The 22,296-nt window shown below is 34.8% G+C and overlaps 3 protein-coding genes, 1 non-coding gene and 1 pseudogene across 4 annotated transcripts; all 5 read right to left on the reverse strand.

Annotated features, from left to right (window-relative positions):
- Nucleotides 1–6,000: 6,000 nt before the first annotated feature.
- On the reverse strand, nucleotides 6,001–9,969 carry LOC123886792. Its single transcript, XM_045936077.1, has one exon. The coding sequence runs from the start codon at nucleotides 9,967–9,969 to the stop codon at nucleotides 6,001–6,003; it is 3,969 nt and encodes a 1,322-aa protein (XP_045792033.1).
- Nucleotides 9,970–10,132: 163 nt separating this feature from the next.
- Nucleotides 10,133–11,743, reverse strand: LOC123886793. The gene has a single exon (XM_045936078.1). The coding sequence runs from the start codon at nucleotides 11,741–11,743 to the stop codon at nucleotides 10,133–10,135; it is 1,611 nt and encodes a 536-aa protein (XP_045792034.1).
- A 134-nt stretch (nucleotides 11,744–11,877) lies between these two features.
- LOC123887758 lies at nucleotides 11,878–11,977 on the reverse strand. The gene has a single exon (XR_006801758.1). It is a non-coding gene; the product is annotated as a U6 spliceosomal RNA (small nuclear RNA).
- A 2,485-nt stretch (nucleotides 11,978–14,462) lies between these two features.
- LOC123885309 lies at nucleotides 14,463–16,144 on the reverse strand (annotated as a pseudogene).
- Nucleotides 16,145–16,154: 10 nt separating this feature from the next.
- LOC123886794 lies at nucleotides 16,155–18,032 on the reverse strand. Its single transcript, XM_045936079.1, has 3 exons — nucleotides 17,697–18,032; nucleotides 16,534–16,649; nucleotides 16,155–16,246 (listed from the first exon to the last, which is right to left on the reverse strand). The coding sequence occupies exons 1-3, from the start codon at nucleotides 17,789–17,791 to the stop codon at nucleotides 16,155–16,157; spliced, it is 303 nt and encodes a 100-aa protein (XP_045792035.1). The 5' UTR covers nucleotides 17,792–18,032.
- Between the last annotated feature and the right edge of the window lie 4,264 nt (nucleotides 18,033–22,296).

Below are 22,296 nucleotides of genomic sequence, written 5' to 3' on the forward strand. Positions count from 1 at the left end.
GATATAAAATAGTATGTATCATCACGAAGACAAGTTCTCAAACCCACCATTTAATCTGTCATGAAGAGGTCTGCATTAATTTAGCGGTGGGGGTTAATTACCATGAAACAACCGAAACATCATGTTGTTTTTTATGTTGCTCCGTCCGAGTTGAACAATGTGTCTGCTGTCACGAGTGTAGCATGTGTGTTGTTCTCCCCACGACTTGTTCAATGCCTTCATATTTCGCTTCCCATAGTTGTTGGTTTCTTTTCATCCATAAACTCCAAGTCTCATTGCAATAGTAACTAATTGTTGTGTGCCTGAAAAACATTAAAAAAAAATAAATAAATCTTCTGCATTGATCGTTATATTTTGCAAGGCAATCGACAAATTAACACTTCACCAACAAGACATACTCGCATAATCAAGAAACAAGTGTCAATTACATTCTGTATAACTTCGAAACATGCACCACACAATTAGAATCACAATTGGCTTCCTCACTCATCAATATTTGCTTATTTGGTAAACATCCAAATAAATAATCTCATCTTCTAAACCAAATAATAACTATGCTAAATCATTTGCATGTTTATTTGCCTCTAAGTAAGTATGAGTTAAGTTTTTTTTTATAAAAAAAGTACGAGTTAATTTAATCTCTCAATCAAGCTCCATCATTTGTCTAATGCATTGCACCAATCTTCTGCCCATGACGCTTCCTCCTACTCCGTTCTGAATGATATCAATAATAATCACTTTAGAATCCACACAAATCTCAACTTTATTAAAACCTTTTGTACAAAGCAAGATTGAAGCCTTCAAACACACCCCACAATTCAGCTACAAACGCATTGCACCGACTAATATTTATTAGAATTTTATTTTCTTGTAAAGTGTTGTTTTAACTATATTTATGAGTGAAAAATATATTTCTTTAAAGCATATAACAATTATATATTAACTTATTATTATTATTATTTAATCACAATAATATATTAACTTATTATTAAATATAGTTCATTAACAATTATATATTAATTTATTATTTAATCATTATAAAGCAAATAATTTTTTAAAGAAATAAAATTATAATATGTGTAAACAAGTTATATTTTTGTACATAATTATAAAATTAAAAATTTAAAAAATTTAACCCTCTAATTTTTAAAAGAAGATCGGGTTCTTCTAAATTGAAATTTGGTTGGAAAGTAAATAAAGTATTGTAAAGATTTGTTCCTTTGAATCAAACTCAAATTCTTCCAAACAATTCATCATAAAGGAAACTCACAAAACCACTTAAGCTTAATTATTTGATTTATAATTATTTTTTTATAGAACATAATAATAATAATTATTATTATAATTATAGTATACTTGAATATGTCAACAAGTACTTATTATTGATAAGGGTATTGGTGCAGATTCTAATATAAAAGAATATATGTGTAAAGGTAAGTTGGTGTATATATGATTCTATTTTTCTTTCCTTTTTCCGAGCATTTCCCCTACGTTGTTCTAATCTAGTAGAATAGTTTGAAGATGTTACAACTTACCTCCTTCGTCTCAAAATATAGACAAAAATGAGTCACAAAAACTTAATGTATTTGGTTAAAAATTTGGACCAAATACATGTTGTAACAAAATGTTGAAGCAAAATCAGATACACACACTTTGTGATTTGAGAGAGATGAAGGAGAAGAGAGAAAAAAGAATTCTTTATTAATTTGAGAGTAATCGTGAGTTACGATGAGTGATACTGATCTATATTGAAAACCGGAGTATATATCTGTATTTATAAGCTATACAATGTATCTTACTCTCTAAGTAACAACCTAACATAATGTGTAACTGCCTAACTAACTAACTGACTCAGCTAGACAGATGTTCACACACTTGTCACTACCCCTTAATATGGACAGATGTAACTACATCTGGCACAACACGATAGGTTTGACAATTACTAAACAACAATGCATTCACTTTTGTTGACCAACTTTTGTTTATATTTTGGGACGAAGAGAGTACAGGGCAAAGATAGATTAATGATTCAAGAGCCACCAAACTTTTTCGGTCAATATATATAGCTGGGTTAGAGGAGTACTAGCAATACACTCTTTAACAAACACACTCTAACACACTCTCTTCTATTGATTAAAATTTATATGGGTCCCATAAAAGATATATGGGTCCACATTTTTTTATGGGACCTATGTGAATTTCAATCAATAAAAGAGAGTGTGTTGAAGTATGTTTATTAAAAAGTGTGTTGCTAGCATTATTCAGCTGGGTTAATCTTTTCCTTTACTTCAACGTTTTACTAATGGTGATGATGGCAACGTTTAACTTATGCTTTTTTTTAGTAAAGACAAAAAGAGTGTGTGGTTAGGTCTTATCTCCACTCAATTTACCTCTAATCCCGCCTAATCTCATAAAAAATCACATCATCATTTATTATATTACTTTGTATGAATAATTTGCATACATATATTCTTCTACCAAAATTATGGTTAATCGATCTGCCTAATTTTTCATGTGAATTTTTCATCGGATTCCGCAAGGTAAACTAGTTTCATGAAGAATTTTATGCCGAATTTTGTTATTACTAGGTAAAATTTTCTTGGTGGGTAATTATTTTTCATTTATTTTTGACAATTTGAGTGAGCTAATTTAGTTTTTTCAAAAAAAAAAAAAATCTTAAAATAAAATACTATGTCAAAATAAGAAACCACTTCATAAATAAGATTTCAACTAATCTACCTTTAGTCCCTTTTAAGCTCTCCACCAAACCGCATCTTTTACTACTCAAGTCTTAATTATAATAAAAAAAATATTTAAATTTATTAAATAATTAATATTTGATAATATATATCGGATACATAAAATATTCAATAATTGAAAGTGAATTTTTTATTTTTTTTTTTATACAAAAGAGGGCCGAAGCCCAATTGAAATGAAGTTTTATTAGTGATAATTAAAGTTAAAGAAAATTATATTAAGTAAGGGAGAAAAAATTGCTACATATTAGTCAGCCAAAATTATGTTAATCCCGCCTAGATAGCCACTAAGCCAACCTAATCAACTATCAAGCAACTCAACCTTGGAGTATTAGATTGTGCAACAGCAAAGTCAACAATTCTTAGTTTTCAGCATCATAACGTCTTAAATTAAAAATATATATATATATATTCAAAGATTATAAAAAAGTCAGGATAAACAGTGTCCAGGAGCACTTGTTAAACATGCTAAAAAATAAAATAAAAATATAATGATAAAATGATAACTTTTTATGTTTTTAATGTATTAAATACATAAGTTTCGAGGTAAAACTTTCATATTAATATACTTAACAAGTGTCCGGGAGATTATTTAGCAATTTCTATAGAAAAAAAAGTAGTGTTAGATTCAAAGAAAGTTGAGCGCTACTAAATACAATACTCTCCCCGGTCCTATATATAAGGAACACATTGAGAAAAACACACATATCAAGAAGACTTTTTTTTATTAAAAATTCTAAAATGTTATGTGTTATTCCAATGTGTTTGTGTAATTAATGTATAACATTTGAATAAATTGCATTTTATACAATTTAATAACGGTATATAAGAGATTATCTATTTAATAAAAAATAAATTTAAAGAGCGTTTCTTATAGAAATGAACAATTTTTTTTTCCAAAGTGTTTTTTATATATAGGATAGGAAGGAGTATTTAATTAGATTTATGGTTGTAAAAAATAATAAATGCATGTAGTAATTTGAAGTGACTTACATTTAGGGACAATATTTTTCTCAATTGGTCCACAAATAAGGTTTGAGGGAGAGAGTTCCGTGGTGTGAGGAGAAGCTCACATGTGATATTTTTAAGTGAATAAATATGGACATTTTTATAGATTAAAAAAGTAAATGGTGCTGTCAAATAAAACTTTGACACTTAATTAGTGCCATTTGATCCCAAAATATAGACTTTTTAAAAATTGAAATACACTGTAAAAAGAAATTAAATTTGAAATACACTATTTTATATCCCCATCTTATCTGCATGAAAATGAAATGAACTTTATTTGATTATTTTGTATGACCTTTTACCATGAATTTACGATCCTTCTACATATATCTCTCCAAAAGCCTCAAATATTATTGTTATCAATCCATATAATATAAGGGCCCGTTTGGTGCACAGGATAAGAAACAGGATAGGATAATTGTATCATATCCTGTCGCAATCCAGTGTTTGGTGATACAACATGATATGATAAGTTAATCCTGAAGCTTATCCTATCCTGTCTCTCTAGTTATAATTCTTATCCTGAATTTGAGCTGGGTTACCAGCAGGATAGGATAAGAAGAAAAAAAAATTACTGATTTATTTTATAAAATATATTTTAAAATACATAAAATAAAATTAATAAAATTAATAAAATATAAATAATAAAATAATTAATTTTTAAATATATATGTGATTTTCTTACAGGGGTAATTTTGTAATTTATATATTCTAAAAAATCAAAATTTTACTAAAATTACAATATTTTAAAGTAAAATGATTATTAAAAAATTGACAAATAGGGATATTAGTTTAAATTTTATAAAAAATTAAATATAATTCTTTTGCAATAGTAGTTTTATTATTTACGTATGAGATATATCATATATTTATTTGGCTTATCTAACATGTATATATTATTGAGTTATTTATTTGATCATGATTCATATAAAAAATTAAACTTGATTATTTTCTCATGATTTTTATTTTAAATTATATAAAGTTATTTGATTACTTATTTTTATTTTTTATTTATAAAATTCAAAGTATTGTAAAATAATTTTAAAAAATAACAATTGTTTTACAAGAGTAATTTTGTCAATTAAATATGTTATATATCTTATCATATTATTATGAGCAAGTATATATTAAAAACAAAATATAATAGTTATCATATTTGTTATCCTGTGTGCACCAAACATAGGATATGATAACTGAGTATAACTGTTATCCTGCTGTTATCATATCCTATCCTTATCCTGTTTTATATCCTATCCTGTCACTATACTATCCTGCGCAACAAACGGGCCCTAAGTGGTCAATATTATAACTTTCTCAGAATATAGTGGTTGATGCAAATTTGTATTTTAACAAATCCCACAATTTTTTTACAAAGTTATTTCATGTCACTTTGTTAAATATGATTGGATCTCATTCTAGTTAGCTCATGGGGTGAGGTTGTCCTCGCATATTTATACACTTCACGTCACAAAAATTTAAGCAATGTGAGACTTCAAACAGACTCCGACAACATAAACTACATATTCAACTCACTTAATCAATTGTGTTTGGCGTTTGCTGCCGTTTTTAAAAAATTATATTTCATTCTAAATCTTTCATATCACTTTAATTTCTAAAGCGTCTAGGAAAATCTTTCATCTCTTTTGAAAACAATGTCAAATATACAATTTTCATCTTCATATATTAATTAATTTTTTTAATTTTATCAAACTCATAAAAAAGATCTCATATTAGTCTCTTCTCTTCAATTAATAATCTTTTGTCACTTTTTGTTTTTGGACAAGAAATTCTTATCTCTTTATCTGTCATTCTAATAAATATCTTTCATTTTCTAACTCGTTCATAGTGTTTTTTTTTTTTTTTTACAAATAGTCTATGTCACTTTAAAGTAATTTATGACTAAATTGAAATAATATGTATGGACTGTGGAGTAAAAATTAACACCAAGTTGATTTTGGGGGAAAAATCAAGTGTTAAAATATCAAAGTAAACTGTCATTATTGTATGAAAGTGGTATCATTTATTTAATTAAAAAGATAACATGAACATCATTATAAAAATTATATAAAAGAATGGTTTATGGAACTTAATAAGCAGAAGTTTTGAACTATTTAAGGGTTACTATTTTTTTTAGGAGATGGTCTATCATATTTTTTTTTTGGTAGATGAAAGAGAAACAAAAAGGAGAAAAAAAAAAGGAAAAAGAAACGGTAGCAGAATACTAGAAAAAATAAAGCTAGATCCTTGCAAACATAACCCGTGCCGCGTCCGCTTGAAGGAGGGGGATAGCTGCGGGTGGGGGTTCTCTAAACTCAGTCCATGCGTCTGTGCCTGCTGCACCTGTCTTTGCTAGAAGATCTGCAACGGCGTTGGCTTCTCTCTTAGTATGCTTGAAGTCAATGCTCCAGTTCCTCTTCACCAGGTCTCTGATGTTGGTTAAAATTGATGCATAGTGATGCCAGGGGTTTACATCTCTTCCAATAAGTTGAATAGAAAGAGTTGAATCAGAATAGCAAACTATATTTCTGTATCCTTGGTCCCAAGCCACCTTCAAGCCATGATAAATAGCAAGTAGTTCTACATGAAGGATTGTAGAAATTCCAACAGTCCCCGCAAATCCATAGATCCATTTACCATTTGAGTGTCTCAAAACTCCACCAAATCCTGATGGCCCTGGGTTCCCTAAACTGCTCCCGTCAACATTGATGATAACGGCAGTTCCTTCCTCTGGATGCCACGATACCCACTGCTCAGTAATCACATCTGTTGATTGATGACCAAATACTTTGGAGTTGATACTTGCAGAGTTATAAATCTGAATTTTCACCGCAGCGGCAGGGGTAATCTCGTTAGCCAAACACAATTTGTTCCTTGCTCTCCAAATCCACCAACAAGCCGCCATAAACATCTGCTTATTACCACTAGTTGTGCCTCTTCGGATCCAAGTAACGATATTTTGTTCCATGAAAAAGTTAATATTCTCAAAACCGATGGACAACCATATCTTTCTCGAGAAGGGACAATCCCTAAGACAGTGTAAAATGCTTTCTGGGCAAGTAGTGCATCGGGGACAAATATCATAGTTTAACATACCTCGCTTGTGCAACATTGTTCTTGTGGGGAGAGAATTATGACAAGCTGTCCAACAAAAGAATTTAAATTTTTCCGGTGCTGGAATCCTCCAAAGCCACTTCCAAGACGGTAACTCATCAATCCCAGCCATTGAGTTTGATTTTTTGACCCAAGAATATCCTGCTTTCGCTGAATAAATACCATCCAAATTTCCCTTCCAAGTATAACCATCAGGAATGTTCTCATGTAGGCAAACAGAAATTTTTGAGATAGCCTCCAAGATATTTGGGGGAAGTTGAGTGTATAACTGTGATAGATTCCATGAACCTTGTTGAGCCACATCGGCTACTGTTAATTCGATGTCATGAATGTCAACATACAAAACTTGATCACACAATCTTCCATGATTCGACCAGTGCTCATACCAGAAGGAAGAAGAACCATTTCCCAGTCTATATTCATAGCCACTGCGCAGAGCGTTTCTTGCCTTTATTATTGAATTCCAAACAACAGAACCTGATTTTTTGGGGACATCTAGGAAAAGTTGGTTACCAACATATTTTTGGGAAATTAAATTCACCCACAGTTTGTCTTTTTTACTGTGAATGTCCCAAACTAGTTTCCCCAACATAGCTGTATTCGACTCTCTGGCCGATCTAATTCCTAAACCACCATTTTTCTTTGGTTGGGCAATTTTCTCCCATCCTACCAAGTGAATACCTCTGTCATTAGTACCTCTCCAAAGAAACTTCCTGGATATTCTATCCATGTAGTCACAAATTGAAGAAGGAAGCCAGTTGAGTTGCATGTAATAAGTCGGGATTGAAGTTAGAACTGACTGCACCAACGCTAATCTTCCAGCTTTATTAAGTAACTTATTCTTCCAAGATGCAAGGCGGTGTTGGATTTTATCAATGAAAAAATCATAATCTCTTTTGCACAGTCTGCCATGGATAATAGGAAAACCAAGATACTTTTCAAGGGAATTTGTATTTTGAATACCTGTAATAGACACTATGGAATCAATCTTGTTTTGTCTTGTAGTTGCAGAGAAAAAGGCTCTGGATTTCTGGATGTTAACACGTAGTCCAGACAAATTTGCAAATTTAGTCAAAATACCTTCAATAACGGTTGCTTGAGAAACAGTGGCTTTTGAGAAAAGTAACACGTCATCCGCAAAAAATAAGTGGGAGAGACCTGGCCCATTTCTTGAGATGCTGACAGGTTTCCACGCATTGTTATCTACTGCCTGCAGAATAGCGTGAGACAAGCTTTCCATGCATATTACAAATAGATACGGGGAAAGAGGATCGCCTTGTCTGAGTCCTCTAGTAGGGGAGAAAGAGGGCAACCGTTGTCCGTTCCAAATGATGGATAGAGAAGATGCAGACACACAATGCATGATAAGTGTTATTGTAATGGGAGGAAAACCAAACTGAATAAGGCAACTTCTCAGAAATTCCCAATTCACATGGTCATAAGCTTTTTCCAAGTCTATCTTGTATACAACATCTCCCTTCTTCTTTTTGGATTTTTTCATAGAATGAATGACCTCTTGAAGCACTATGGCATTATCACAAGTTCCTCTACCGGGTAAAAAACTACTTTGATATGGGCCAATAATTTGATCCAAATAAGGCCTTAACCTGTTGACCAACACTTTGGTTATCAACTTATAAATGGTATTGCAGAGACTTATCGGTCGAAATTCTTTAAAATTTTGAGGGTAATCAACTTTTGGGATTAACGCAATTAGAGTTTCACCAATGCACGAATTGAAAGTACCAGATGCAAAAGCTTGGCAGACAAGATTATAAACATCTTCTCCCACGATGTGCCAATACTGTTTAAAGAAAATTGCTTGAAATCCATCGGGCCCCGGGGACTTATAAGAATTCATTTGATTTAAAGCATTCCTTACTTCCTCTCTAGTCACCGTCTTGGATAAACACTCCACTGCTTCTTCTGAAAGTTTAGGGGATGTAACATTTTCATTGGTTGGATTCGAATTCCTTGACAAAGGATCAGCTCCAAATAGATTCTTGAAGAATTTTTGAGCTTCATCTTTAAGAATGTTATCATCAGTGCACCACATACCACAAGGGAGATGTAATCCATGTATTTTGTTTCTTTTCCTCCTTATGACAGTTGTGGCATGGAAAAACTTAGTGTTCCTATCCCCAAGCTTAATCCATTTGTCCCTAGACTTTTGGTACCAAAGCAACTCTTCCTGAGCCAAGATTCGATCATACTGGAGTTGTAAATCATGTTCCAAATACACCAATCTTGCAGAGTCTACCCTCTCTAAAGACAACTGGATCCCTTTTATTCTTTTCTCTAAGATATGCTTCTGGTGCCTTATGTTACCAAAGACATTTGAATTAAAAATAAGGGAGTCTGTTTTCACTTGATTCAATCTTGCAATAGGGCACGGAGTTGTCTGACTCCATGCTGTTTGAACTACATTTTGGTACTCTGGATGGGTGATCCATGCTGCTTCAAAACGAAATGGTCTCGGTCCCCTCCTCTGAGGTAATTGGCCACACCTCAAAAGCAAAGGGTGGTGGTCAGAATGGAGCCTACAGAGCACTTCAACATAAGCCTCGGGAAAGGCCAGTTGCCATGGGAGGTTAGCAATCCCTCTGTCCAGTTTTTTAAATATTCTGCGCTGTCCCATACAATTCCTTGCCCAAGTGTACTTGTTACCAGTGGTTGCAATATCCACAAATTGACATTCTTCCACCACCCTTAATAAAGCATCTGCTCTGTTTTGACTGAAATTCCCACCTTTCTGTTCGTTAGGCAAGATAATTTCATTAAAGTCACCGATAACCATCCAAGGGCCAACAAAATTAGCATTCAAAGAAATGAGGTGTTGCCATAACTCCAGTCTCTTTGTGTAGATAGGACTAGCGTACATACCTGTAAGGAGCCATGAGTCATTTCCCACCGAGACTTTGAGTGTAACAGTGTCATGAAAAATGTCTTCAACGGATGTTATTATAGTGCTACTATTATGTTTCAATATCCACAAACCACCTGACTGGCCTCTAGCATCTACTATAGCTACTTTATTATAACCTGCCTTATTCCAGAAAGAAATTGTTTTTTCAAATGCTCCATGTGTTTCCATGATTATGAGAAAAGTAGGAGAGTGTCTCCTAATAAGGTCCATCAGATGTCTCTGTGCAGTTTTATTTAAAGCTCCCCAGATATTCCAGGAGAGCATTGACACATCTTTGAAACCTAACATCAAGAAAAGATTGAGATATGATGTAGGCACCAAAGACCTGCGCCTATTGACACATATTATGATGTGGCAGGTCCCCATCCATGGGGGTTTCTTGTACAATCTCCAGATCTTCATCTTGGTCGTCTTGGGTCTGAACATATTCTCCCTCTTTATTTGTTTTGCCATCACCATCTATCTCTCTGTTGTCTATTGTGCCTCTTTGCATTGATTCGCAATTCATCCGAGGAAAGGTACTTTGAGTTCTACTGTCTTTATTTGCTCCACTAGTCTGACTTGGCCCATTCAATTTGGCCTCGTTGACCTGATGAATTTTGTTTGGACCTTGTTGTTTTTCTCTTGATCCATTTGCTGGAGGCCCAACATCATTACTAGTTTGTGCCACGTTTTCAAATCTTCTTTTTTTTGCTTGAACCCCTTTTTTGCTGGACCCCACCTCAACATTCTGATGCACTTGTCTTCCATTAGTCACGTTGACCACACCACTTTTTCCATTATTTCTTGTTCCTCCTGAATTATTACTATTTAGGGGATATTTATTTTTTCCTTGAATGCCACGGTTTCCTCCCTGATTTTGCGCCCCATTGTTCCGTTTTTTTCTCGTTACAACCATCCATTCACCATGCACTTCAATGGCATCTACCCCACTCTCTTCATGATCCCTTTGTTTTTGGGTGTCATCAATGCGAATCCCCGATATTTGCTCTGTAATAATTGCCGCTGCTGGAGTCGGCTGCTGTTGCATATGATCTTTAGCCGGCGCCGCCATTATACCACCGCCATTAGCTTCTTGATGAACATGAGCTTTCTCCGTCGTTGTTTTCACTGCAGGAACTTTAGTGCAGTTTCTGGTAATGTGTCCATAGCATCCACACGTAGCACAAATCATATGCAATCCTTCATATTGGACTTTGTACCAATGCCCATGAATCCAAACTTTGCCCACCACTGGTTTAGTGAGATCAATCTCAACGCAGATCCGTGCGAATCTTCCTCTTTCCACATTAAGAGTATTGGTGTCTACTTTCACAGGGGTTCCTATAGTTGATGCTAGTGCCAATAGAAAGCTTTCATCATAGAATAATAGATTCAGTCCAGGGAACCGAATCCACACCAGAGTTTTTTCCACCTGAGCTGTTGGAGCTGCAAATTCAGGAGACCATTGTGCTACAGCAAGGTAGTGGTCAAACACCATCCAAGGCCCCTGAGACATGATCCTTTCTCGATCAGCTAGCAGGTTGCACTTAACCATGTAAAACCCTTGGTCAACATTCATCATATCAAAACCTCCTTGGAGCTTCCATATCTTTTGTAGTCGTTCTTTGAGAGCTTGATATCCCACACGTTTTCCCAGGACTTTTATCACCAACGCTTCCTTCCATGGATGGCACAAATCATTAAAATAAGATTCATTTAGTGATACTTTGGGAAGCAGCTTGTTCCCACCTTCATATGTTATAGTCACCAATCCTGTCTCCACCAAATTCACTTTCTCCTTGACGTGGACCTTTTGGGTTCCTTCAGTTAGCATATCACGAAAAGATACCTTTGTTTTCTCTTGCTTTGTGTTCGCCATGTCTGGCGGTTTCTCTTTCGCCGTCGCCGTTCCGCCGTTCGCCGTAAAGACAAAATTCTCCGCAAAACCCGGAGCACTCATGTATATATGATTAGCAAAATTATATAAAAGAATGGTTTATGGAACTTAATAAGCAGAAGTTTTGAACTATTTAAGGGTTACTATTTTTTTTAGGAGATGGTCTATCATATCCAGCAAAACAAACAACGACAATTATTATTTTATTTTTTTTCCGATTTGTGCCCATTATTCTTGTGCAGAGGTCATGCTAATTTTCTCTATATTGTTCCAATTTTAGGATGTCCTCGAAAGAGCAACAATCACAACTACAACATTCTTAGCAATAGCATGAAATGACCCGACTGCCAAAAAAAGAGCATGAAATGACCCGATTGAAATTCCATCAATGAACAATGCTTCGATATATGGATCAGAGCCAGATTGAAATCACATCAATGAAAAAGATTTGGGATAATACAAAGTTAAAGCATTTTTTTTCATTTAAATCCGTTGTCTTTTGTTATTGTGCAAATTGAAAAGAAGATGTAAAAGTTAGTTATACTAATTAGTTAGTTAGTTGTGCGAATGACATTGGACAACTAGTAAAGCTTTATATCAATTTTCTTGATCATGTTATTTTTTTGGTAATCTGCTATCACAATAATCCTGAATGTATCCGAATATTTAAAATATAACTAGTATTTATTTACTTAATTAACCATTTTGGTTTTCAAATTAGTTATAAAGTAGTCAGTTTAGATCGAGTGTTTTTGTTAATCAATTTAGTCCATAAAATTATTAATAAAAGATGCATTAAATATGTGCGTGCAGTTTTGACACATTTAAAGACTATAGTGACATCGGTCAAGAAAAGAATTAGGAATAGAAGCTTTGATCACAGATTAGGAAAAATTGAAAGGAAGAGGCACCAGACTTAGAGCAGAAAACAGTCAAAAATAATTGTTACATATGCTTTAACAGAGAGTCGAAGAAGGGTATTTGAATAATAGAAAGCACGTGTTTCTCTATTCGGTTGCTATCTCAGCCTAAATTAAGGATTAAAATATAAAAAAAGTCAATAGGATATGATTAATGATAGGTTAAGCTTATCATTTCCTATTGGTGCACCAACCAAAAATTTAAACAGGATAGGTTAATTATTAGACTATTATTTTATTTGATTAGTCAATAATTGTATTTGATTAGCAATTATTGTATTTGATTAGTCATAATTGTATAGAAACATAGTATGGAAACTCTCTTTGTATATAACCCAACACAAAGCAATGAAAAGGCAAGGCCAATATTTCTTACATGGTATCAGTAAGCATCAGGTACTGATCCTAAACCCTAACCTTTGCCTACCACCACCGGCGGCATGTATCTGTAACCAATTTCTCACTCTCTTGATTTCATGGTTAATCTAAGCTTCTTGTTTCATCACCGACTCATCATATAATTCATTCCCTACATCATGTTTAATAAAACTCGTGATTTGTCAAACTTCCTTTTGATCACCAAACAACACTTTTGACCACCGAAACAAATAATACAGTGCACTCTCATTGTACTTTTCTTTCTTCTTCTTCCCTAACCTGCGCTGCAAACCTCCCTCATATTATTCCCTAGCCGTCGATCTGTTTCTCGCCGCCGCCACCGCCTGCAGTATTTCCGATCGTGACTATTTCCGATCGTGCAAAACCAATTCCGCTGTGCCTCTCATCCGGTCAAGTACTTCCCTTCCCTCCTCCGTTCGTGTGAAGATTTATCTGCGCTGCCACTGTATTTCCCACTATTTATGTAATTTCAAAACGCGTGTTTTTGAGTTGTGGTGAAATATACAGTATAAAAAATAAAAATAATAATTGCTTTCATGACAACTCAAGCTATAAGCGCAACAGTCGCGGTAGAGTCCGTTTCCAGCCTCAACATCAGTGGACTCAGTCTCCTTATCAGCAGCCTCTCACTACTAGAAATTTCGCTTTTAGCGACCGATTTAGAGACCGATTTTCATCAAAATCGGTCTCTAAATCCGTTAGCGACCGATTTAGCGACCAACTAAAATCAGCATCAACGACCCTGGTCGCTACTTCGTTGTGACCAAGCTAGCGACCGAATTTTAGCGACCGAATTAGCGACTAATTTTAGAGACTGAAATAGTGACCGAACATAGAGACAGGCTTAGAGACTAATTTGCGTCGCTGGTTGCGACGAACTGTACGACGCTATAGCGACTGATTTAGTGACTGATATTAGCGACTGATTTAGTGACCGATTTGAAATTATGTACTCTGTTCGTTGCGACTAATTTTGCGACCGATTATGCGACGCTGTGTGGAAAAATCGGTCTCTATTTCAGTCTCTAATGATTTTTTTTTATTATTATTAATATTATCAATTTGCAATCACATGAAAGCAATTTTGTAAAATCTAATTTAATATCTCTAAAGCTATTTCATACACACAACAATATGAACATAATATATTTATATTTAAGTATTACCAAATACTTGCAAAAAAAATACACATAATTGATCCAAAACATAATCAAGACCAAGTTATCACTACTAGTACAATATATTTTGAGGGCACTTTGTAGTGTTTGTATGTGAGTTAGTCCAACTTAATGATTGGTATTTGGTAAGAAGGGAAAAGAATCCTTCTTCATAGTAACCTCAAAAAATAGGTTAACCAAGCAAATATATATGTCTTCCAACCATTTTTTTCGTGCATAGTACATGTATAAGCTATTTGCAGCAGCACAAGCAATTGAATTTTCACTTGGATGCCATGCTAAGTGTAGCAACTTTGTTGTAAAATCAGAAGAATTTCCATTTGCGTCAACACCGGTGATCTCAGCTCCTGTTTAAGATTAAGAAAATATTAGAAGTATTTGTTATTATACTTCTTGTTTGGATAAACAACTTAATTAAGTGCTTGTGTATAAGCTATTTCTTTAACAAAATCTTGTTTACATATAAGCTATAACGGTCGAGGAGAGCTAGTAAAAATAAGCTGAAACAACTTAATGGACATGTCATAAGCTATTTCAACAAGCTTTTTCAAATAGTCTTATAAGTGCTTATGTCAGTAGATAATAAGTCAATCCAAACATGACCTAAATCCCTAACAACACATTATGAATACTCAAGACTATGACAAGGTGGTTAAATAGAAAGGAAAAGAAAAAAGATCATATAAATGCTACAACGACAACTAAACAACAATTTGTGTTGGGAATTTCCGGTATTAAATTACCTCATTGGATTTTTACTGGCTTCCAAAGATGTAGCCTCTGTACTTCCCGGGGAACAACCAAACACGCGGAATAGATTGCTGGCATCAAATGAAACAAAAACATGTGTTATGCTGTTATGACGAAGGTTCAAAGATTTTTTAAAAAAAAAACAGCAAGATGAAGTTGAATCAAACCTGTAAGAACCGGTTGAAACTCGTGATCCATCACCACTCAGACAACACTCAAACTTATAAAAAATTGAATCGTTTTCGTATAAATCACATAGCTGCACATAAAAAAAAATTAAAAAAAGTTATTATAAATAAATCAGTAGAAACTCATGACTCCTCACTTATCTAACCAAAGAAATCTAACCTTTGGCCTTAAATACTCGTGAACACGGAATGTAGAAACTGGGCCGGAATCCCTATTAATGTCCCATAACTGAAAAACAAGGAAAGCAATAAGATAAAGCAAGACTAGAGAGATTTGGAGCACTACAAGCAGAAGATATCCAAATTCATAGGGAAAACATAATGGCAATGCTTGCTTGCCTGTCCAATAAACGTATAGTTCTTGTTTGAATAAACAGTTTAACTAAGCGCTTATCATAGTAATGTATAAGCTATTCCTATAACAAAAGTTAAGTCAAATTTTTCATAAGCTATTCCTATAACAAAAGTTAAGTCAAATTGTTTTCATAAGCTATGTTTGTTCATTGGATTCAACCGCCATCATCAATGAATTTAATCAAAATACCAAATTTTCAATAAATCCATGAGTCACACATGGAATTTAATTTAATTCAATAAATTAAAAGTACCTCCATCCAAAATACTAAGAAAATCTTGACAACAGAAACATGGATTTTGGAATAAAAAAGCTTTCAAACCTTCCGAGACATGTAATCACGACTGAGTATAAATCTTCCCTCCTTCGCAAATTTTATATCTGAGATTTATATCTGAGATAGAAGCAATAATCTCGGTGAAAAATGATCTAGACCCCGGGGCCTCCTCATCCTCAAATATGTACATGAAGTAATTGTCTGAGTCTACCAAGCATAAGAAACTACATAAATGCATGTGATCAGCATTCGAAAATTGTATTTTTTTTTGGTAGGGATAAATTAAAAACATCAGCGAAGGATGATCTTACAGTTTTCTCATTTAGAGGAGCTGTATCCTTTATAGAGAACAAAAATTGAAAACATCAGCAAAGGATGATCTTACAGTTTGGCATGTGAGTGGCTGACTATCGCAAGTCAACAAGACGAATTGAGCCCTTTAATGCTATATGCAGTGTATTACAATGTGTTGGGTGAAATTCTGCTGATGTTATAACCTCTGCAATAACATTATCTACAGTCAAGGACTCTACATATACTAATATAAGTAGAAGTGGAGTATAATCGATAGGATCATTTATAGGATCTTTCAATGTTTGAATCATTTGATGAAAGTAGCAATGAATCCACAATTACAGGTCCTATTACTATCTCACTTGAACTAGCCATCATAGCATAAATAAGAGGTGACATAATACTTATTCCAAAAATAGACAAAGCATGACTAAAAAATACAAAAAAAATTGTTCAGTGCATGTTTTAACTAAGCATGACTAAAAAATTTACCAGAATTTTGTGATGGAATTGAATGATAAGATGATGACACTTCGGCGATGTTGACACAGCTGCATGCGCTATGTGGTTCTTCATGAGCATTGAGCAATCTAGACCTATTGCAAATCCTGAAGTTCAAGTAACTTTTCCATAAGCATAAACACTTGTAGGCATAACTTTCGAACATCATGCAACCTTGATACAACTTAAGCACATCCTTTTAGACAGTGTGTGAATACTGAGCAGTATAAAAAGAAAAATCAAACCGTACAAAAATAAGTAACTAATAAGCATATAGAAGGATAACAAACTCAGGAGAAAATAAACTTCTATGGCAATTCGATCCAAAGCTGAAGCACATAAGTGATGTTAAATGCAACAACAAAGCTAAAGTAAAAATGTGAAATCTACTTGAAGGATAACAAAACAGTTACATCCTCTACAACAGGTCAATGCTTATTTAGCTACATCAGATTTCAAGTTTTCACAAGTTAATTAGTTACAAAAAGAAGCCAGTGTTCCAGAAACCTATTCACTGCCCACACAGACAAGTACAGCAAGTTACCATCAAATTGTGCCTCAAATTTCATTCACCACATTAAAATACTAATTCCAATTACATCACCAAAATAGACACCTATGTATCAGTAATTGATGATCCAAAACAGACACCAAAACCAGCCCAATACCTGCAGAAACCAATCCCTAGAACAAGCATAAATCAGTCTAAAATATCATGCATAAATCATTCTCAAATCCCCAAAAATGCTGCAAATTTCCCCATTTTCTTTACAGGTGTGGAATTCAAATGCTCCCAAACTTTTTTAACGACACTTAAAATTGAGATCATCATTTTAGAGCATAACATCTATCTGCATATGCATCTAAATGTAACAAAATTATAGAAACCAATACTAAATTATCTCTTCAAAAACATACCTTCTATCCTCAAAATTAAAACCCTAGAACCATGATTCAAATTTCTTACCAAATTTCAACAATTAACACATACCATAGATAGAACCATTTCAAAGTGAAATCAAATATTGTACTCTTTGATCACTCATTCACCCATAAAACAAGATATCTTACTAAGATCATCGATTAGAAACTGAAAAATTAAAGCTAGACAAATATCAAATCAAAAGGTCGGAGATGAAGAAAAGGAAACTTACATTCTAGGGTTTGGATCTGAAGCTAGGGTCAGAACCGTTTGTTTGAGCCATCGATTGTTCTTCGCAATGGGAGGTGGAACGATTAAAGTGCACATGAGCTTCAATCTATGAAACTTCAAATCAATTTTCCGCGATTAACCATACCGTGAATGAGATTTGAGGCAACAGTCATAGGGATTTGAGGATTTGAAGTAACCAACGTAGAGGAATTTGGTGGTGAACGGCACAATCAAACTCGAAGGGTTTCGTTTCTTCGTCATCTTCCCGAACTCGAAGAAAGGACGCCACACTCAAAGCTAAAGTTTTAGTTTCTCTGTGTCAATTAGTTTTCTTATTTTTTTGATAAGCTCTGAGTCAATTAGTTTAGTTTTGAGAGTGATGGAATATATAAATTCTGGGTTCTCTTCTGGGTGTTGCAATTTTTTTTTATGTTTAATAATAATCGGTCTAAAAAAAAAGTTTAATAATAATAATAATAATGATAATAATATTTTGTTCTATAAAATAATACTACTATTAATTTAATTTAATAATTCTTATTATTAGGATTAAATTAAATAAACTTCTGGGTGATTTGGCAAAAAAAAAAAATTGCGTCGGAACTACTGCCGCTCATAATAATCGGTCTCCAATTCGGTCTCTAAAATCCCTTAGCGACCGATTTAGCGACCGAATCTTTTTTTACTTTGAAGCTAAAACTTTTGGTCTCTAGTTCGGTCTCTAACAGCGACCGAAATATTGGTTGCTAATAATCGGTCTCTAATTCGGTCTCTCTAATTACTTAGCGACCGATTTAGCGACCAATTTTTTTTTAACTTAGAAACTTGAAATTTGGTCTCTAATTCGGTCTCTATAGCGACCGAATTATTTCGGTCTCTAAATCGGTCTCTAAAAGCGAATTTTCTAGTAGTGTCTATGGACCACTCCTGCTTATTCCATGCCGCAACAACATTGGGCATATCCATGGACTCCACCGTGTCAATACTTGACATTCGGTGCTCCCTATCAACAATCAGGCATACTAGGTCCCAAGCCTCAGCAGGCTCACATGGCAACTCCTCCTTATATAAACAGTCAACAAAGCTCATCTTATTCCGGTCCGACTGACATTCAGGCTGCTAAGCATAGTTTCTCCACCTCTCCTCCTGATGATCAATGGTATATGGACAGCGGAGCGACTTCTCATATGACGGGCAATGGAGGTAATCTCACATCTTATTTTAATATGAGTAATAATATTACTGTTGGAAATGGTCATCATATTCCTGTTATTGGTTGTGGACATGCATCTTTACCGAACTCCTTAACTTTAAACAATGTTTTACATGCACCGAAACTTATAAAAAATCTTGTTTCTGTCAGAAAATTTACAATTGATAATGATGTATCTGTTGAATTCGATCCTTTCGGTTTTTCTGTGAAAGATTTTCAGACAGGAACACTTTTAATGAGATGTAATAGTTCTGGTGACCTTTACCCTGTTCCCACAAGACCAAACACAACAACATTACCACCATCTGCCTTTGCCGCTTCATCTACCGAGTTATGGCATAGTCGTTTAGGACATCCAGGAGCTCCCATTTTAAATTCTCTTCATCGAAATAAAATTTTGCTATGTAATAAGTTTCAAAATGATTTCTTTTGTCACTCTTGTCCACTTGGGAAACAAATAAAATTGCCTTTCTATAATTCGTTGTCCTTTACTTATATGCCTTTTGACATCGTTCATAGCGATCTTTGGACTTCTCCGGTATTAAGCTCCGGGGGACATCGCTACTATGTGTTATTTCTTGATGATTTTACTGATTTTTTATGGACTTTTCCAATCTCAAACAAATCACAAGTACATTCTATTTTTTTACAATTTCGTGCTCACATTAAAACACAATTTGAGCGTGACATAAAATGTTTTCAATGTGACAATGGCAAAGAATATGATAATGCTCTCTTTCATAAGTTTTGTGAACTAAATGGAATGTCTTTCAGATTCTCCTGTCCTCACACCTCCCCTCAAAATGGAAAAGCCGAAAGAAAAATTCGTACAATCAATAACATAATCCGAACCCTCCTTGCTCATGCTTCTGTTCCACCGGTTTTCTGGCACCATGCTCTTCAAATGGCCACTTACCTACACAACATACTTCCAAATAAGAAACTCACTCTCCAATCACCCACCAAAATTCTCTACCAAAAAGACCCATCTTATTCATACCTTAGAGTTTTTGGGTGTCTTTGTTATCCCTTAATTCCTTCCACCACTAGGAATAAACTCCAACCTCGGTCTACACCATGTGTCTTTCTAGGATATCCGTCTAATCATAGAGGTTATAAGTGTTATGAATTGTCAAGTCGCAAAATCATTATCTCTCGGCATGTTATTTTTGAGGAAAATACGTTTCCCTTTTCCACCATGAATGCTCCTACAACGACTAACTATAACTTCCTAGATGACGAAATAAACCCACTTCTTACCTCACAAATGTACACCACACCTACACCGGCCTCCTCTCCCAACATAAGAGTAACCCAACCATCATCACCAACAACTCAACAAACTCCTTACCCTCAAACCACGAACCAAACAACCTCCCCTCCCTCAACAACCCCCTCAGCCCAACAACCTACACCTATAGCTAAAACATCTTCTCACTCTCAAACAACGATCTCATCTACAAAAACAACACCTACCACCTCCTCTCCACCTACTCAGACACCTATTACCCCTCCTGCACCACTTTCACCTCAAATGACAACCCGAGCACAACATGGAATTGTCAAACCCCGTATACTTTTCAACCTACATACATCAACCCACAATTCTATCTGTCCTTTACCTACAAATCCCATTGATGCATTAAATGATCATAATTGGAAAATGGCCATGAAAGAGGAATATGATGCTCTTATTGAAAATAAGACGTGGGAATTAGTTCCTCGTCCCTCTAATGCTAATGTTATTCGAAGTTTGTGGATTTTCAGGCACAAAAAGAAATCTGATGGTTCTTTTGAGCGATACAAAGCTCGACTTGTAGGTAATGGTGCAAATCAACAATCCGGTGTTGATTGTGGTGAAACATTCAGTCCGGTCGTCAAACCAGCCACTATCCGCATGGTACTTAGCATTGCACTATCTAAGTCATGGTGCCTTCATCAACTAGATGTCAAGAATGCTTTTTTGCATGGAAATCTTGATGAAACCGTGTATATGCACCAGCCTCCTGGATTTCGTCATCCACAGTATCCTGAGCATGTTTGTCTCCTCAAGAAGTCTCTATATGGTCTCAAACAAGCACCTCGTGCCTGGTACCAGAGATTCACTGACTATGTTACCACACTAGGTTTCTCTCACAGCATCTCTGATCACTCTTTATTCATTTATCATCACGGTAATGATACTGCTTATATCCTTCTATATGTGGATGACATAATTCTCACTGCTTCCTCTGATGCTCTTCGTGACTCTATTATGTCTCAACTTAGCTCTGAATTTGCCATGAAGGATTTGGGTCCTCTGAGTTATTTTTTGGGAATATCTGTCACTAAACATTCAGGTGGTCTTTTTCTGTCTCAAAAGAAATATGCAGAGGAAATTATAGAACGAGCAGGCATGTCCTCTTGCAAGTCATCACCCACACCAGTCGACACCAAGGCAAAACTCAGTGGCTCTTCTGGAAATCCATATCATGACCCAACCGAGTATCGAAGTCTTGCCGGTGCATTACAATATTTAACTTTTACAAGACCCGATATCTCTTACGCTGTGCAACAAGTGTGCTTATTCATGCATGACCCTAAAACACAACATATGTCAGCTCTGAAGCGTATCATTCGGTATATTCATGGCACTCTTGATTTTGGCCTTCACTTATATCCCTCCTCTATCAGCCAATTGGTGTCTTACACTGATGCGGATTGGGCCGGTTGCCCAGACACCAGGCGATCTACCTCTGGCTATTGTGTCTATCTTGGTGAGAATTTGATTTCATGGTCTGCCAAACGCCAACACACTCTTTCTCGGTCCAGTGCAGAAGCCGAGTACCGCGGAGTAGCTAATGTCGTGTCTGAATCTTGTTGGATTAGAAACTTACTACTAGAACTACATTGCCCAATTACAAAAGCTACTCTAGTCTATTGTGATAATGTGAGTGCAGTTTATCTATCCGGCAATCCAGTTCAACATCAACGCACCAAACACATCGAGATGGATATACATTTTGTGCGTGAAAAAGTTGCTCGCGGCCAAGTACGAGTCTTACATGTTCCCTCTCGTTACCAGATTGCTGACATATTCACCAAAGGACTTCCGTTGCAACTCTTTGAAGATTTTCGTGATAGTCTCAACATTCGTCAACCTCCTGTCTTGACTACGGGGGTGTATTAGACTATTATTTTATTTGATTAGTCAATAATTGTATTTGATTAGCAATTATTGTATTTGATTAGTCATAATTGTATAGAAACATAGTATGGAAACTCTCTTTGTATATAACCCAACACAAAGCAATGAAAAGGCAAGGCCAATATTTCTTACATTAATTTTATACTATCATGTCTCCTTATCATGCACAGTTGCACACCAAACGGACCCAAAGAATTAAAG

This window comes from Trifolium pratense, linkage group LG5 (assembly GCF_020283565.1).
Source record: "Trifolium pratense cultivar HEN17-A07 linkage group LG5, ARS_RC_1.1, whole genome shotgun sequence".
In the NCBI taxonomy this organism is placed as follows: Eukaryota; Viridiplantae; Streptophyta; class Magnoliopsida; order Fabales; family Fabaceae; genus Trifolium; species Trifolium pratense.

Excerpts from the sequence above, each read along its gene's own strand:
- LOC123886793 (XM_045936078.1), bottom strand. The coding sequence starts at position 11,743 with ATGAGTGCTCCGGGTTTTGCGGAGAATTTTGTCTTTACGGCGAACGGC.
- LOC123886792 (XM_045936077.1), bottom strand. The coding sequence starts at position 9,969 with ATGGAAACACATGGAGCATTTGAAAAAACAATTTCTTTCTGGAATAAG.
- LOC123886794 (XM_045936079.1), bottom strand. The coding sequence starts at position 17,791 with ATGTGCACTTTAATCGTTCCACCTCCCATTGCGAAGAACAATCGATGG. Across the intron at positions 16,650-17,696 it reads TCAGATCCAAACCCTAGAAT|GATTTGCAATAGGTCTAGAT; the intron begins GTAAGTTTCCTT and ends CTTGAACTTCAG. Across the intron at positions 16,247-16,533 it reads AATTCCATCACAAAATTCTG|AGGTTATAACATCAGCAGAA; the intron begins GTAAATTTTTTA and ends ATGTTATTGCAG.